The 18,142-nt window shown below is 39.0% G+C and overlaps 1 protein-coding gene across 1 annotated transcript in view; it reads right to left on the bottom strand.

The window, feature by feature from the left end:
* LOC109915278 (grainyhead-like protein 3 homolog) overlaps nucleotides 1-18,142 on the bottom strand; it is a 61,403-nt gene that overhangs the window by 23,659 nt on the left and 19,602 nt on the right. Inside the window, exons 6-7 of the mRNA XM_048612947.1 lie at nucleotides 11,931-12,042; nucleotides 9,982-10,076 (exon numbers count right to left, since the gene is read on the bottom strand). Coding sequence (XP_048468904.1) covers nucleotides 9,982-10,076; nucleotides 11,931-12,042 — 207 coding nt within the window. The remainder of the gene's footprint in view (nucleotides 1-9,981; nucleotides 10,077-11,930; nucleotides 12,043-18,142) is intronic.

Below are 18,142 nucleotides of genomic sequence, written 5' to 3' on the forward strand. Positions count from 1 at the left end.
CACGCATGCTGGCAATGAACCAAGCTCAGCGATATTAGAGTCATAGAGGTTTACAGCACAGAAAAAGGCTCTTCAGCCCATTGAGTCTGTGCTGGTCAAAAGCAACCAACTAACGATTGTAATCCCATTTTCCACCACTTGGCCCATAGCCTTGGCACTGCAAGTGTACATCTGAATACTTCTTCAGCGGGATTCTGCTTCTACCGCCCTCACAGGCAGTAAGGTCCAGATTCCCGCCACCCTTCAGGTGAAAATAGTTCTCCTCACATCCCTCTAAAACTTAGGTCCCTTACCTTAAATGTATGCACCCTAGTCATTGATTCCATCAACCAAAGGGGAAAACTTTTCCTCCTGTCCGCCTTGTCTATGCCCTCATAATTTTACATCCCAATTGTGCGCCTCGCAGTGCATTCTGCTCCAAGGAAAACAATCCCAGTCTACCCAATCTCTCTTCACAACAAAAACTCTCCAGCCCAGGCAAAATCCTGTTAAATTTCCTCTGCACCCTCATCAGTGCAACACATCCCTCCCATAATGTGGATTCCAGAACTGCACACAATGCTGTATCTATGACCTAAGCAGGACAACACATATTCCTCTTAATGGGCTCAACCGCCAACATCTGACATGGAAATATATCACCATTTCTTCACCGTTGCTGGGTCAAAATCCTAGAATTCCCACCCCCAAGGTCATTTGGGGTCAACTTACAGCAAATAGACTGCAGTGGTTTAAGAAGGCAGCTCATTCCATCTTCTCAAGGGAAGGGCAATAAATGCTGGCTAACCAATGACACCCAAATCCCATGAGTGAATAAATAAAATTCTTTTTAGCTGGGATGTTAGGGGTTGGAATCCAAAGCTGGGTATAATTCAGTCCTTAGTGATAAAACAGTGCAAAATAACATTCTTTGAATAAGTTAAAAAGTGAAAACAAGTTATTAGAAGTTCATATAATATTCTATCTCTGTAAAATCACACTGTAAATCAATACAAGCTAAATAATTTTCAAGAAACCGTGAAATGAACTGTTGTTATCTGAGACGTCTATTAATTGCAAAATGAAGCAAAATAACAGAATCATAATGAAAGGCAATCTCGCAATTCAATTCTCATCCGCATCTTACGCCCCTACAATTATATAGTGTGATGTGACTTCACAAATGAGGAGTGCTCCTGTGCTGTGATCACAAAAGCTCCATTTTAACTCTACATCACAACTTCATATTTTTAAAGCCATTTGCATTGAAACAAAACTAATTGAACTGTAAGCCACTTTGGACCACAATGTAATCCTGCTGCAGTCATGTGGTCTCTTTGGCTTTTCTCACTGTCTTACTCAAGTTTCCTTCAACAGACGAAATTAGGCCAGCTGCAGAATGATTACAATCAGGCCCTGAAGGAGTTTCGTTTCAAACACATTTATAAACCGTGCTGTCAGAGGAGTTTTAAATCATCTGTCACAGCTGGATTGGATTTTTTTTTTCTCTGCTTTTATTTCCTTGTTCTGTTTGACAGAAAGGAATAGGGACATAACAAGTGAGTGTTAAAAGTTATTTGCACAACAGGAAGCTATCTCAATACTGCTATGAAGCAGTTCAGGATATAGTTCCAAATTACTAGAATGGTAAAGAACAGGTGTCAGGGTGAAGGAGGAACATAGGGGATACAACACTTGCTTTTTCCTTCACCTGTCTACATCTGTAATTATCTCTAGCTTGAATGCAGCATTCACACACTGCAGCTTTTAGGGAGAAAAGGTTCCCAACATTTCAGGTACCTCTTCAAGGTGTACTTCTTTCTTAATTTCAAAAATATACTTTATTCAAAAAATATCTTTATACACATGCACAGTCCCTAAAGCAGTTCAGTTCTGTACAGTAGTATATGGAGAAACAAACAAACATTGGAGTTTGATTCTATGCAGCAAAATAAACCAAATGGGATTTCTTACTTATGCAAGAGTTTTTGTTATGAAGAGAGATTGGATATATTTAAGGCACTGGAAGAGGTGCAATAACTGAACAGAGAGACCTATTCGGTTGAAGCATCCAAAATCAACCGATTGAATGAACTCTCTTTCAATTTCAGTTATCTCACAATCAGCATCTGTGTTCTCCATGCAATTTAAAATAAAATAGACTGTCAAATAAAAGAGAAACCCTGATATTGTGATGAAATTGGGGGTCCTGAGCCCACGCATGCTGGCAATGAACCAAGCTCAGCGATATTAGAGTCATAGACGTCTACAGTACAGAAAAATACATTTCAGCCCATCAAATCTGCATTGGTCAAAACAACCAACTAACTATTGTAATCCCATTTTCCAGCAGTTGGCTTATAGCCTTGACAATGCAAGTGTACATCTAAATACTTCTTAAATGTATTTAACTTTGGCAGAAAGACCTTCGACAATAGTCTTTTCCCAATGTGCCTGGGCAGCAGCTACCCCAAGCTTTAGTGCATCCCTCAGCACTACATTATTAAACAAATGCCTTCAGGAATGTTACATAGCTAAAGTCTTTTTGAGAGACTGATGCCTACACATCACCCCCTAAAGTAACTTTCCTGTCAGGTTATCAGTCCAGTCTATGATTATATGCAGATATTTTTGCAAAAGAGGCTTTGTCCTGCAATCATTGTGCAAGATTTAGTCAGTAGTCATTTAAACAGTGATCCTCAGTTCAACAATGCTATTATAACATTAACAATCAAATGCCATCAGGCTAATTTAAATATTTGAGAAATTCTCAGCAAAAATACTTCATTGTTTTTGAAGCTACGATAGAAATTGCATTTATTGCAGCAGTGAAAATTTGCACTGAGCAAAACTCAGTGAAACTAATTGTTTTACAAAGATGGCATTTGGTAAGTGTCACAGGACAGATAGTAGGTCACGCCATATTTTACTTGCAATCTTTCATCTGACCAAAACAGGGTTCCACACTCTCCTTGAGAACGGAATTGCAGCTTTGTAAAAATAAGCAGATACTCAGGAATCTAGACTGAGGCAATGTTCTGCTGTTCAGAGCTTTCTTAATGTAATCAGCGTCAGAGGTCACTCCTGGCTTTTTTATGAGTTGCTACCTCTCTAACACCTCCTGCAAATTAGGTGGGCACTAGACAGTTTCATAAGGAAGGCTTTATGAATTCATTCTGAATTTAATGATGTTTCTGAGGTTAGATGTCAAATTGATAGACTGCACTTTTTCTGCTTATACATATTATAGGATTAATCTGTCATTAGCCGATAATCTGCAATGTTAACTAGTAATAGCTATGCATCCCATATAACTGATGCTGCTATAGAGAAGCTAATAAAGGTATTTATTTTACAAATACACAAATCTTTACGTGATGCATGCTTATATTGCAGACCCATTATGTGGCAGATTCTCCCTGGATTTGCGTTGAAAGATCCAGTGAGAATGAAGGCTTCGTGGTCTGATTTGTTGCAATTTTACATGAAAATTACTGATCTTGTCTACAGCACAGCCCAACTCTGTGGCAGAGCCTTTTGTAAAGTAGATGTAATGGAAGTGTAGACATTTTTAATCAACATGTTCAAATGTGTTATTACACAGCTCTGGAGCAGGTGGGAGATGAACCTAGGCCTCCTGGCTCAGAGGCAAGACACTCCCAAGAGCCCTCCATGATGCAGGTGCATTCTAATGCCCTAGAAAGGCACTTATAAATAGGTTCAGTGCAGTGCCAGGTACAGACAGAATACTTTAGGTGTCATCCCATGTTTTTATAGTCCCTCTTGAACTCAGCTAGAACATGCCATGCATCGAATCACAATAGCAGGCCACATAGCCACTTCAGTATGTTCTGTCACTCAATTATACCATGGTTCATTAGTAACACAACACCCATCACAGCCTTAGAGACAAAAAAACTGCAGATGCTGGAATCCAAGTAGACAAACAGGAAGGAGGCTGAAAGAACACAGCAAGCCAAGCAGCACCTGGAGGAAAGGAGCAGTCAATATTTTGGATATTACCCCTCAAGTTGAGAATTCAAAACAAAATCAACTCGGATTTATTGATCTTCCTTTAAACAATTACTTAAGTAGGTTTTGCCCCAAACTTCTGAATGAACTTATTAAGTGATAAGAACACAGAAACAGGAGTAGGCCATTTAGCCTGTTGAGCTTGTTCCAACATTCAATGAGACCCTGACTGATCTATGGCCTTACCCCCAAATCCATAACTCCATAACTCCTTTGGTCCAAATCCCTTAATACTTTTGCTTAACAAAAATATATCTATCTCAGATTTAAAATTAAAAACTGATCCTGTATCCACTACTGTTTATGGAAGAGACTTCCAAACATACAACAACCTTTGCATATAGAAGTACTTCGTAATATCTCTCCTGAACAGTCTGAACCTAATTCTTAAACTATGGTCCCTAGTTCTAGAATCCCCAACTGGTGGAAATAATTTATCTTTAGATACCTTGTCTTTTCTTGTTAATATGATATGTATGGACCCTTCCCAACAGTTGTAAAATTCAATGTCATCTAAGTTTAATTGATATTCAAAGTGAAAGAGACTTCTGTTTGCTCATATTGCAGCATCATCAGATGGGGTGTATCACATTAGGCTTGTGAGGTATCATGCTTCAAATAGATCTTCATCCATTATTTTAGAGAAGCTGTTTAATCCAGTGTATGACAACTATTGCATTAATCCACATAACACCCACATCTCACAGCTCAATGCATATCAAGACATTAACTGAGAGACATACAATTAAATGATAAAAGCGGTGTAAGCAGTTTCCTGCTGGCTAAATGAGATAAACATTATCCTCTCTGTAGTCTAAGCACAAAATTTATCTTTGGTTCACAAAGATTCACGTCACAATTAAGTGAAAAGTAAAGAAAAAATTTGCAGCACAGAGTCAGGCTGTTTGGGCAACAAGTTTGTCCTTATATTTCTGCTGTATGAGTCTCATATCAGCTTACTTTATCTAACCTTATCAGCTTATCCTTCTATTCCTTTCTCCATGAAAGCCACTCATCATTCCCTTAAAGGCATTGATACTATATGTGTTAAATTTTCCATGGGGTACCAAGTTCCACATTCTAATCAAACTCTGGGTTGAAAAGGTTTGCATTCCTGCTTTAATTTATTTGGAACATGAAGACAGAATTCAGCTCCTTTCTAAACTGCAGCAAGAAGCATAGGTGGTTCTGTTGTATCAAACCAGAAAAAGAAAACTGGATTCCAACAATTATAACAGGACACCAATTATTCAGCATATGTGTAACGTTTTGGAAATATTCTGACGACTTGTTCACAGCAAAACTTTGGAAAACAATTTATTTATTTGTTGGGATTTCAAAGTCAAGTATATTCATGCAATTTTTAAAAAAATAAAAGTTGAAAGTTCAATCCTAACATTCTGTGAGCTAAGCATTGAAGTTGTTCCCCAAGGATCGAAAATAATTGGCAACTTATTACGGTGCTGGGATAATCAATAAATATTCCTTCCCTTTCCCAGTTTGTAATAGGAACTGTCTGGTCATGAGCACTCAAAAGGATAATCAAGTGAATGCTGTCCCATTGATTCTGAACAGAAGGAAATAAGAAAGTCAAAAATACACTTAAAAAAGTAGAGATAATAAGAACTGCTGATGCTGGAGTCTGAGATAACACAGTGTGGAGCTGGAGGAACACAGCAGGCCAGGCAGCATCTGATGGCTGCTGACCAGACCTGAGATTAGAATATAGGAAAATAATTAGAAGTAGTTTGAGTCAAATAAGATGACCAACTGATGTGGGGTTGTGCACTGTAGTCAATACTGAGTACAACATTAGTTCATGACATTTATTTGCTCTCTATGAAATCAAGCAGCATAATAATTTAGAACAGGCTTAATCTCAGTAATGTTGTTTTGTTTGAGGTCTTTTAAAACTCATTCCTCCATGGGATGTGGGTGTCACTGGCTAAGTCAGTGTTATTGCCCAACCGTTATTGTCCTTGTGAAGGTGCATATGTGAATGACATGGCATCTGCTTCAGATCACTAAAGGATTCTGTTGTTACACCCTTGGGCTATTCTACCATAAAGGTAATTACTAGGCAATAGTGGTACATACCTAGATGTTAAATGATGGAAGTTATCCAAATTATTGCATTTGAACAAAGGTCTACAAAGACTTATACAAGTGGAATGTGTTATTTTTGCATTAAAATGAGTTTATTTTAATGCATATCTCTTAATACATGTTCATGTTTAAATTAGCTTGTGATCAATTTTATTCCTTTTGACAATAACATCACTTCTGATAGTTTCCTGACTTTACGTAAAACTTGACTGCGAGGCAAGAGCTCTTTTTCACCAGGAGGATTATGAGTTGATAAAAAAAATCTTGTTACTTCCTCCACATTCTTGTAATAGAATGAGTGTGGCAACAAACATAAGCTCAAGGTTGTTTTGCAGTCAAAACTGGCAAAGACATCGTACTTCTGATAATAGGCAAGACTGTCAGGAAGAAGGGAGCTGTCACAATCCACAATGACTATTAGTTTTAATTTTCAATGTTGAACATAGGCCAATTGACTGAAAAAGAAGCTAATTTATTTTCCAAAGTAACCCATGCGTAAGTCAGTAATTTATCATTGATCCCAAGTATAGTTACTATTCACTAATAGAAAGCAAAATGTTGTGGTGGTAGCAATGACAGTCTGAACATTTCTAGAAGATACATATTTTTAGTATGTTAGACTAGATGCAGAAAACAAAAGAATCAATGCTATCTGTTCTCTCAGAAAGTGAAAAAGGTTAAGAGGGAGTGAGGCAACAGTCATCACTCAGCATACTTTCAGTGGAAAGTCAAATATTTTTGCCACCCTATTTCAATGTGTCTACATGACATTGACAAGAATGACACCATACTGTCCATGTCAAAAAATATATTGTTTTCACACTGATGGTATTGTCAATCATGATGGATTAAGAACATTTCTCGCAAGCCAATAACCATTTCATCACTGAGGCTTGGGCCACAGCAATAGTGTCAAAGTATCTACCATCACAATTTACAATTTCGGATATTCCTGAATACTACTTCTCTATCAAAGTAGGTGGTGAATTCTGCTTTAATCAGAGTGCACCAGGAACAACATCATAATATAAGGCACCAACAAAATGAAACTAGACCCGATGCATTAGTTTATGGATATAGCTGAACAATCCCTCAACTAATACTGATAATAATAGTACTAATAAGATGAAGAAGAAAGATCTGAATTGAGCCCCATTATATCGTCAATGATAGAGAACAATAAAGCTGCTAAATAGAAGAGGTAGTACCATGAGCATTGTCACTCACAATCATATTGGAAATAACAGGTGAGCTCAGGAGACTAGGCTGAAGTATACATAATTGCCTCATCTAAAAGTGTCATATAGACACTGTCTTCCTAAATGTTCACAGTCATAGATGCCAACCATTCAATTCATTGTCGTCCATATCACAGTAAGGAACAACTTAGTGCTCTAAGTACAAGAAATGCTCTGGGTCCCCAAGTTTATGCCTTAAATCTTTTCAAAAATCAAAGGAATGAAATAGTCAATCTTTCGACCAAGTTATTTCAGTGCAATTACAAGTCTAGCATAGAAATTGATGTGACAAATTGCCCAGTTGTATTCACAAAATTCCGAACAAATCGAACTCATAATTACTCATCCAGAGATAGTAACAACTGCAGATGCTGGAGACAGAGGTGACACAGTGTGGAGCTGGAGGAACACAGCAGGCCAGACAGGAGGGTCTGAAGAAGGGACCCAACCCAAAACGTCAAATTTCCTGCCCCTCTGTTGCTGCCTGGCCTGCTGTGTTCCTCCAGCTCCACAATGTGTTAACTCATAATTACTGCTCTCTCTGTTACTTCTCAACATCCACACAATAATGAAAGAAGTAATCAGCAGTACCATCAAATCCCAGCAACGCACTAGTAACATGCTCATCCATATCTAGCTAAGATTCTGTGAGATATATACAGATTCTTAACTCATTACAGCCAGGTTGCAGGAGCTGAAGGGTACGGGCAAGTTTAGAGTAGTTGACCTTGCCATTAACACATTTTACTATGTATGGTAACAAGTTGCCTTTACAAAAATGAAGTTAATGTGGTCAGTAAGAAAAGTCTTCAATATTTGGAGCTTTATCTGCCAAACATGAAGATATTTGTGGCTGTTCAAAGTCAAACACAATAACACCATCCCAAGATTATTGCTGTTGGAGTTCTGTGGAACAGAATTGTAGATTTTTAGCTGGTTCCTTCTTAAGTTAATAGTGCGGTCGTTTGCTGACAATTTAGAGTGTTCAGCTCTATTCACAAAGTTTTAAAGCCTACTATAGGATCTCAGCAGCATCCAGGCCACGGCTAATTAGTGAGAGGCAATGGATGTATCTTAAGTAGCCTCTGGCCTGGATTTGCAAGGCATTCAGTTATATCAGAAGAACTAAGAATAGGAGAGAGAGAAATGAGGGTGATGTATTTAGAATCCCTAAAGTGTGGAATGAGGCCATTTGGCCCAACAAGTCTACACTGACTGCTTGAAGAGCATCCCACCCAGACACACTCCTCTACCCTATACCAGTAACCCTACATTTCCCATGGTCAATCTACCTAACCTACACATTTTCAGATTGTGGGAAGAAACCAGAGCACCCCAAGGAAACCCACACAGACATGGAGAGGATGTGCAAACTCCACCCAAGGCTAGAATTGAACCTGGGTTCCTGGCGCTGTGAGGTGGCAGTGCTAACCACTGAGCCACCATGCCACCCTGATAGGCTGTGATTAAAAATCATCTAGACTCAAAACATTATCTTGTTCTCTCTCCATGGATGCTGCCTGAACCATTGTGATCTCCAGCATTTGTTGTTTTCAGTACAGATTCCAGCAGCTGCAGTAATTTGCTCCTACATAGGCAATAAATGTTGACCTTGTCAACAATACCTACATCACTGCTTCCCAAAACTTCTTTTTTCCATCGTTACCCCATTTTGATGTTTGAGTATTGCTGTGACACCTGGACTGAAAGCATTGACGTTGTTGGGGGGAGGGGAAAGCAGTGTGTGGGTTTCGTTGTGAAAAGGGGTGAAAAGACACTTGACAGTGCAAGGAGATGGATTTGAGAGGGCGGGTGTGTCAGACAACAGTACAACATGCTGCAAACAATCCCTGAAATACCATAACTCCAAGATCATGTTCTAACATAAAACAAGAGGCTTCAAACTGTCGACAGCAAATCATGTTGGTACAGACAGAGCAATTCTGAGTTCACAAACTCAAACTGTGCCAACCTGCAGGCAAAGGTGTAGTTAATAACACTTTTCAATTAGCAGGGTAACAGCTTTAAGGAAGACATTTAAACCACGAGCAGACTGTGGAGAAAGCTTACATCTTATGTAAAGACAATATTGAAGATAACAAACACAAAAAGATAATTTTGGAAGCATGTTTCATTCTCTAAGTATGCAATACTTACATTTTTGAGGCTTGGGTATCTATATTTGTGAGGAATATCTATCATGGGCAAAATATTTTTAAGAAGCCATTTTAAGCAATTTGGTTGATCTAATTTCTGGGGCAGACTTCTGAACTGTTTTAGCTAAAAAGATTTCTTTTAACAACAGTCATGATCGACTCAGTTTCTGCTTTCTTTCATGATAAAGACTTTGTTCACCTCATATAATTATTATGCTGATTTATTCCTGTTTTTATGAAAGCAACATTGAGGCAAAGAAGAGTAGAAATGAAGTGGAATTTACATGAGTCAGACAGTGTGGTAGATATGGATGGTAGACTGTAAGATTTCGGCAATATCTTGTTAATGGCAATGATTTATTATAGACACAGTCTCCTTGCTTCTGTTCAATCAAATTACTATTATCATTTTGTGAATGTCATTGGTGACTAGGGTTAGCTATGATATCCCATGCATCACTCTGTTTTACCTTTGCTTCCCTGTTAGAATCCCAGATAAAAGACAGGGCATTAAATGCCACTTCTTCCACACAGCTGATTGTGTTGTTGCTTTCTTTGTAATCTGCTATAAAAGCAAATGGACAGAAAATCAGCCATGTCATGTAAGTAACTGTGAACAAAACAAGCCTTTGAGACCAATGTCAGCATTCTTCTCCCAGAGATTTCATTTTGCTGAGGTGGTACTTCCCATACACCAACATCATCCTGGCCCAGATTCCTGATGGACACCATGTTTCTGATGGAATTGTACCACCGAGGGTGATCTGACTATCCCACGGTTACTAGATCCTGGCAGTAGGGCAGTGGGACTGCCAATGCTACATCAGAGGAGACCACAGGCAGGACAAGAGGTAGAATAACCCAGAAGATCTAACCCTGGGCCTATTTCCACCTACTGTGGGGCAGCCTCGATAAGTAGCAGAAACATGCATGGATCGTTAGATAATCCATTGGAATCCTGGGCCCTCCCTCCTGCTATTATTTATATGGGGGCAGACAGGGGAGGAGCAATCAGTGGCAGACATTGTGGGAGATAGAAGGGAAGGTAAATGCGAATGAGATGCAGGTGGATCCAGCCCCAACTCTCCATAACAATATATTTACAAGATACGGTTTTTACTCCAATAGTATAAAACTTAAAATTATGCTGGATGCTTGTAACCTACACAGTGAAACTCATTTTAATTTAATCTAGAAAAGGCTTCCAGAGATGTGATGAGCTGAATGAACTTCCACTGTGCTGTAACCTTCCTTAGTTTGATATAAATTCCTTCCTTTAATTGTTGAAGAACACAGGGATTCTTGCACCTTCTAACCCTTCAGGAAAGCTGTCCTCTGATAGCTATATTGATCAGGTGAAGGATCTTTTGGTCTTGATAAGCCTACAAGTGATTGAGGTTACTTATAAATTTTTTTTTCGAGCTATTTGTGCGGGCATTTCAGCAGATCCCCTATATCAATCTCTTGGTTGGTCATCTCAGAAATGAAAATGTCTAAGAAAATGACTTTGTTCTTCCTACAGTCAGTGGTGCAAGGTTTGTCTCTAACATTCGAACAGAACAAGCAAACCATATCACACAGCACAGTCATTAATCTCCTTACAAACACATGGGTTAGGAGCAGGAATAAGCCACTCTGTCCCTCAAGCTTGCTTCAATATTTAATTAGATCACAGCTGTTTTGATTGTGGACTCAACTCCACATTCTGGCCGACCCCATCATTCCTTGATTCCCCTGTTAGTCAACTTCATCATTGAATTGTATGACTTTGCATTTTCAACAGAGAAACGGTCCATTCGGTTGTATTGATAATTATGTTCCACGTGAGCTTGGTCTTTCTTGATCTAACCTTTACGTGGCCCCATCCTTGTAAATTTGCCCGCTTATCACAACTTGTTGTGCTTTTGATATGAAGCCCAATTCATGTTAAGAGATTTTTCTGACTATTTAGCTCATTTGACTTTGTAAGGTTGAGCATTGTCACCCTGGAGCACTTTTTTCTCAACAGCACTGACATCTCTAATACTCCTGGCACTTATTTAGCTGAGGTATCATTGTATTCCTTGTGTGATACATGCTTCAAAGACATAATCACCAATTATAGTGTTCCCTTTAAATCTAAGAGCCATGACTGTTTTACATGATTAAGTATTTTGAATAATTTTCCCATGCATTTCACTTCACCAATTGATCAACTCAAGAACTAACATAATGGAATCCTTGTTGTAAGGGTGTTGAAAGGATGACATATGAAATGAGTTTTGAACACATCAATAAAAATTAATGACAACTGATATTAAATTTTATGTACCATATAGATCAGTATCAGTGCTCAGCCCAAACTAAACCTGAGAAAAAAAAAGGAACTAAAAATAAAATGATCAAGTCTGCTTAGGGCATGATGGCACCAATTTCTTACCAAAATCAATGACTCGTTGCTTAACTGTATGCTGTCGGGAATGCCAGTGTTTCCAATACTTCACTTGCTCCTCTGTAGTCTTTGCATTGTCAAAAACAGCCATGATCATACTCTACATGAAAGAATGCAGTTAATGATCAATTATTATCCACTCAGTTGTTGTACACTTCCCTATAACAGATCATCAAAAAATATCAATAGGACAGATTGTGAAGTTATCATTTGTTAGTGTTGACACTGACTGGAATACCGAAACTATTTAAATAATTAAGTGCTAAAGTGGCTTGTTGGGATGAATATTTTCAAAATAAATATGAATTTATATATAGTAGATATATGAATTGTTTATTATTTGTAAATACACAGCAAAGTGTTTAAATTGCCCTATTATAACATACCAACTGGAAAGAAACAAATGGAAAGAATTTGGGCCTTAACAAGTTTTATTTCAAATGTGTATCTACAGAGTCCTTTTAATTCAGGTAGAGTGAAAGCTAGTATTTAATGGAGGTGACCAGGGTCTCACCCACTGGCTGAAAAGCTGGTGAGAATCTGCCACCACTGTCATCTCCTTTCCGGAATGCCCCACCAACCAGGCACTTAACTGGGGAGTAGCAGGCATTCCTCAGGATCAAAGACCCTGGGATCAGAAATCCCACCCCAAGAGCTGCCAGCTACTCAGTGTACATTGCTCAACAGTGCCCACCAGGCAACACTGCTAATAATGTATCAGCCAGATGCTTGGGATCACTGAGAAACCCAGACCCACACGAGTGATGACAATGTGGGGATCATGGAGGATAGTATGGCTAGCAAGGGAGTGGAGAAGGGGGGTTGGCATCAAGGGAAGTGACTTTCGGGGGCACCTTTACACTCGGTCAGGAAGTGCCTAACAATAACAAATGCCCCCACGCCCACCCTCCAAAAACTGGAAGCTAGCAAGCAACCTTGAGAGGATTTGCTTTTTGGGATTCCCAGCCAGTGAGTAACCACCATTAATTACCTGATCAGGAGCCTCTATTGGCAGAAGGGTAGGAGGTCTGCCCACAAGCTGTCCTACCTAATTGGCACAGAAATCCGAAGGTGGTAGAGTCCCTGTTCCCCACCCGGTGCAGCATCAAACCCAACTCGGGAGGTGATCATTGAATTCCACCTAATAAGTCTCAAAGTGCCCTGGGAATGGTTGCTTTCTGACCAGGCTGCACTGCTCAATAATATCACACTAACCTTATTAAAGGTCTGAAACCGCAGCAAACACAGCAGTGCCTCCCATCCCACATTGTTTGAAGCTTGTTTCTGAAATGCAATGCTATTGCTAAAGGTACATTTCAGTGGGAGTACTTAGAAATTCACTTCCCAACACATTTCATACAACTGTGTTCAACTGCAATAAACAATGCTACATTTTGACTATTATTTAGCTTTAGATCTATTTGGTGTGATGCGTTAGCTTAAGGGCCAATTTGGAATTCATTTTTGCATTGCTTTAACTTATTTATTTTTTCATGACCAACCATTGAAGAAAACTTGCCTCTCAATATAAATTCCACTGGAGCCTTGGTGTTCCTTTTGGGAAATACTCCTTGCCACAGAGCCTGAGGATTCAGAGGAATTGTAGAGAAATAGTACAAGCAAGACTTGATCCACCTGAGGCACATTGTACTGATGTGATCAATTGTGTAACTCGGCAAACATTGCATCAGCTGCTTGAGCGTATCAAATGAGGTCTTTCTATAGATTGTGATGATGCTCCTGATGTCAAGGAAGCATATGCAGAGTGATGGACAGCTTGCTTTACAGTGATTTGAGGCATTATGCTCTCAAGATGTAATTATGCCTAGGGTTTCAATTGGATGAAAAATCTGGTTTTACTGAGGTGTGCCAATGCAATGAGAAAGCTGTACAGTCATGAGGGCTTGACAGCATAGACCACAAAATGTGGACCAGAATAAATTGCCGGACTGCATACCACATCGTTCAATGTTGGATGCCACATGCTGGAAGGGACAATGCACTATTCTCCTCTCTCAATTATCAAACAATGGGAATGCAGCAAAGGTACCATTCAGTCAGTTGCCCATCAAAGCTGTTACATGTCCTCCAATTGTGCTTCCTTTCAGTTTGTTTCTCCTGCTCTTACCCACCCTGCCATGCTCCATTCCACACCCCCAACTGCAACATCCTCCCCAGGCTGACAATTAAAATGAATGCTGAAGCTTCAGAAAAGCCAATTTTTTTTTTCCCTTCTCTCCATAAGTAGTTATTTATCACAAACTGTCATGGTGCAGAAGAAAACCATTTAACCCATCATGATTGCACCAGTTCTCTGAATAAGCATCATAACTTCATGCTTCCCCAGCAATATTTAAGTAAGCATCTAAAGCCATCCTGAATACTTTGATTGGACCCAACACCCCACACTCCCAGGCAGCACATCCCAGATCCAAATCCTTCACCGTATGTAAAAGGTTCTTCTCACATCACATTTACTTCTTTGTTAATCACTTTAAATCTGTGTCCTCTCATTCTTGAGCCATTCACAAGCAGGTACAGTTTCTACCTATCTACTCTGTCTAGGATTCGTATGATTTTGAAAACTTCAATCAACTATCCTCTTGGTCTTCTCCTTCCCAAAAAGTACAAGAGCTAACCTCTTCAATCTATCCTCATAACTGAAGTTTTTCATCCTGTTGCCGTTCTTGTAAACTTCTGCTGCACTTACTCCAATGCATTCACATCCTTCCCAAAGTGTGGTTCCCAAAACTGTCCTCTAACTTTATATACATTCAATAAAACCTCCTTGCTATTGTATTCTGTGTCACTACTAATAAAAGCTAGGATACTGTATGTTTTATTAATTACTTCCTCTACCTTTCTGGCTACCTTTGAAGGCTTATGCACATAAATAGCCAGGTCTCTGTGCTCCAGCACATCTTTTAGAGTTGCATCCTTGGTTTTATATTATCTCTCCCTTGTTATTGCACACATCCCTTTAAATTTAATTTACTTGATAGATTTTTCTGAACCTCCAGGGTTCTAATGGAAAGAGCCATCAATAATTCCTGAAATGAGCTGACGAGGGAAAATTGTTGGTAGTTAGTTCACTGTTCTACCAGTTTGCCTTGTATCAGCTCAGGCAGAAAGGCCAAAAGGCTGAAATTCATCATTATTTCTCTGTGGTGGGAGACTGCTGGGAACGTTCAAAGATGTAACAAGATTTTGAAAAGGAATCAGATTGAGTAGCTCGAACACAGCGAGGGGAGACAGACAAGATCAGGATCAGGTGCTGGAGAGGTCTGAGTGCATGGGCCAATACCAGCTTGTTTCCAATTATCATATGCAAATAAGATATGCTTTTGTTCAACACCCCACTATCTCTGATGGAGTCAGCAGGAAGGGGGTGCAAACCCAATAAAACCATTTACAGTGTGACCCTCAGCTCAGGCTCTCAAAGTTTATCTTGATAAAGAGAATCAAAATTGATTTTCTATTTGATACCAGTCTTTGAATTCAAACATCTCAATTAGTCTACAAAAGTGTTATGAAACAGAAAATAATTGTAAATGTTGGAAACTTAAAATGAAAACATCACTTGTTCAATGAAGCGTTTACACTGGAAATATTAATGGCTTTACTTTTTCTTGGCAATTAATATCCAGCTATTTCTAGCATTTTATATTTGATCTTATTTAGTAAATAGAAGTTATTTCAATGGAGATTTCAAAGTAACAGCGATGTGAAAACTAATTCATGAAGTAAACACCAACAACCTCCTGAACCAATAAAAGCACATATTAAAAATTGTCACTTGTTCATCTACATTCTAAAGCTCAACTGAACCACGAGTCATTTAGGGACCCTTTCACAAGTGTATACTTGCCAAAATTTGTTTATATGCCTATCAAGAAGGGTGTGCTGATGTAAAGGAAAAAATAAACCAAGTGCAAGGAAAGACGGTCTTATTAGGCAGATTTTTTTTATTCAATCACAGGATGTGGGCATTATTGGCCAGACCAACATTTATTTCCCAGAAGGCAGCTAAGTGTCAATCACATTGCTGTGGGGCTGGAATCACATGTCGGCCAGACCAGGTCAGGATGGCAGTTTCCTTCTCTAAAGGACATAAGTGAACCAGATGGGTTTTTCCTGACAATGGTTTCATGGTTACCAGTAGACTCCTAATTCCAGATATTTATTGAAATTAAATTCCACCATCAGCCGTGGCAGGATTCAAACCCAGGTCCCCAGAATGTTAGTTGAGTTTCTGGATTAATAGTCTAGCGAAAATACCACTTGGCCATCACTTTCCCTTAAAAAAAACAAGGGTACATATGTACAAACATTGAGTGATATAATGGGTGAGATTTAATAAACATCCTCAGCATTTTGGAAGATCAATAGAAACCTCTTAAATGGATTCATATCATCTAGAAGAATGTTGCTAGTCCAGAGCTTTAATGGATGAGTTGATTTGGCACTGGGTAGTAGTCAGGAGTGGGAAAGTATCAGGCTTCCTACAGTCTATGGAAGACTAAACTTCAGAACACAAAATCTAATTCACAATGCAAGCAGAAATCAGGTTCTAAACTGGACAGTACTGCCAGGAAACACCAGGGCTTCTAGTGACATGGTCAGATGAGATTCACCTTTCTCAAAGTGCCAACAGAGTGGGAATCAACATCATTGATCATGCTGTGTTCTCTAAGATGAGGGTCCAAATAGAATTATAAATGCAATGAATGCCCAGTAAGTGGAGCTGTGTGCTGTGAGTGGTAGCCAGCTGAGTAAATTTAGAAAATATTGTCAGTCAACAGCCCCTCATCACCTCATAAACAAAGAAAAGGTCCTGCAAAAGGAAAATTTATATAGAAATATAAAGCATAGGACCATAAGTAGGAAGCCATTCAGCCCGTTGAGACCGCTCTGCTATTCAATGAGATCATAGCTGATCTATAATTCACAATTCCAATTTCCTGTCTTTTCTTCATAACAATCGATCCCCTTGCTGATTAAAAATCTGTCTATCTCTCCCTTGAAAATATTGATCAAACAGCCTCCATAGCTCTAGGCAGTAAATAATTCCACAATTAACTAAAGAGAGAAGAAATTCCTCCTCATCTCTGATTTAAATAGCCAGTCCTTAATCTGAGATTATATCCTCTGGTCTAGACTCTCCCACAAGAGACCACAATCTTTTGCGTCTCTTTTGTAAATGTCCCAAATAATCTTGTATGTTTCAATAAGGTCACCTCTCATTCTTCTAAATTCCATTAAGTACAGGTTCAACCTATTCAACTTCTCCTCATAAGAAAAGCCCTCCATACCTAGGATCACCCTAGTGAACCTTCTCTGTACTGCCTTCATTGCCAATATATATCTTTCCTTAGATAAGGGATTCAAAACTGTTCACTGTTGGTTACATCATACAACAAGGGTAACTAACATTCAAGAGGTAAGAAATACAGGGCAAAAGGTAAAGACAACATTCCTCAGGGAACTCAAAGGGAGTCAAAACAGATTCTGGACCATCAACTTGAAGGTACAGGATTTGAAGCAGAATTTAATCATGACTCAGGAGTGGCAAACAGTTTGCCATGATTGAAGTCTATTGAGTCAGACCAGCAAATATAAAACCTCAAGGTCCAGGGAGGCATCATTTTTCAGGTGCATGGGTAAATCACCCATCAGTACGTAAAAAATGTTAGCCCAAAATTTTAGCTTACTTTTGTTCATATCAGATCCTCATAGATTGGTTCTGCAATTTTCAATAGTTTGTATTTTTATTCCTAATAATTCGTAATTCATTAGGAACTATGTATGAATTGCACTAAACACAAAAGTGAGATGTGTATGTATATTTAAATCCCTGTTGAACCACCTATTGGAAATAAATGCACCTTGACTACTCAGAACTTCCTAGAAACTTGCACTTTTGTAACAACACTTCTACATCATAAAAGCCCTTGAATGGTCCACAAAACTGAATGCCACTATTTAAACCAAACCAAAATTATGAGAGCCTTTAATCCACTCTGCCTGTATGCTCTCTGAAGTAGTGAAAGGTTAATTGATCATGGCTGTGTCCACATTGAAATCAATGGCAATTATGAATTTGAAATAACAAGGTGTAGAGCTGGATGAACACAGCAGGCCAAGCAGCATCAGAGGAGCAGGAAGGCTGACGTTTCGGGCCTAGACCCTTCTTCAGAAAA

Source organism: Rhincodon typus, chromosome 27, assembly GCF_021869965.1.
Source record: "Rhincodon typus isolate 14 chromosome 27, sRhiTyp1.1, whole genome shotgun sequence".
NCBI classification, from domain to species: Eukaryota; Metazoa; Chordata; class Chondrichthyes; order Orectolobiformes; family Rhincodontidae; genus Rhincodon; species Rhincodon typus.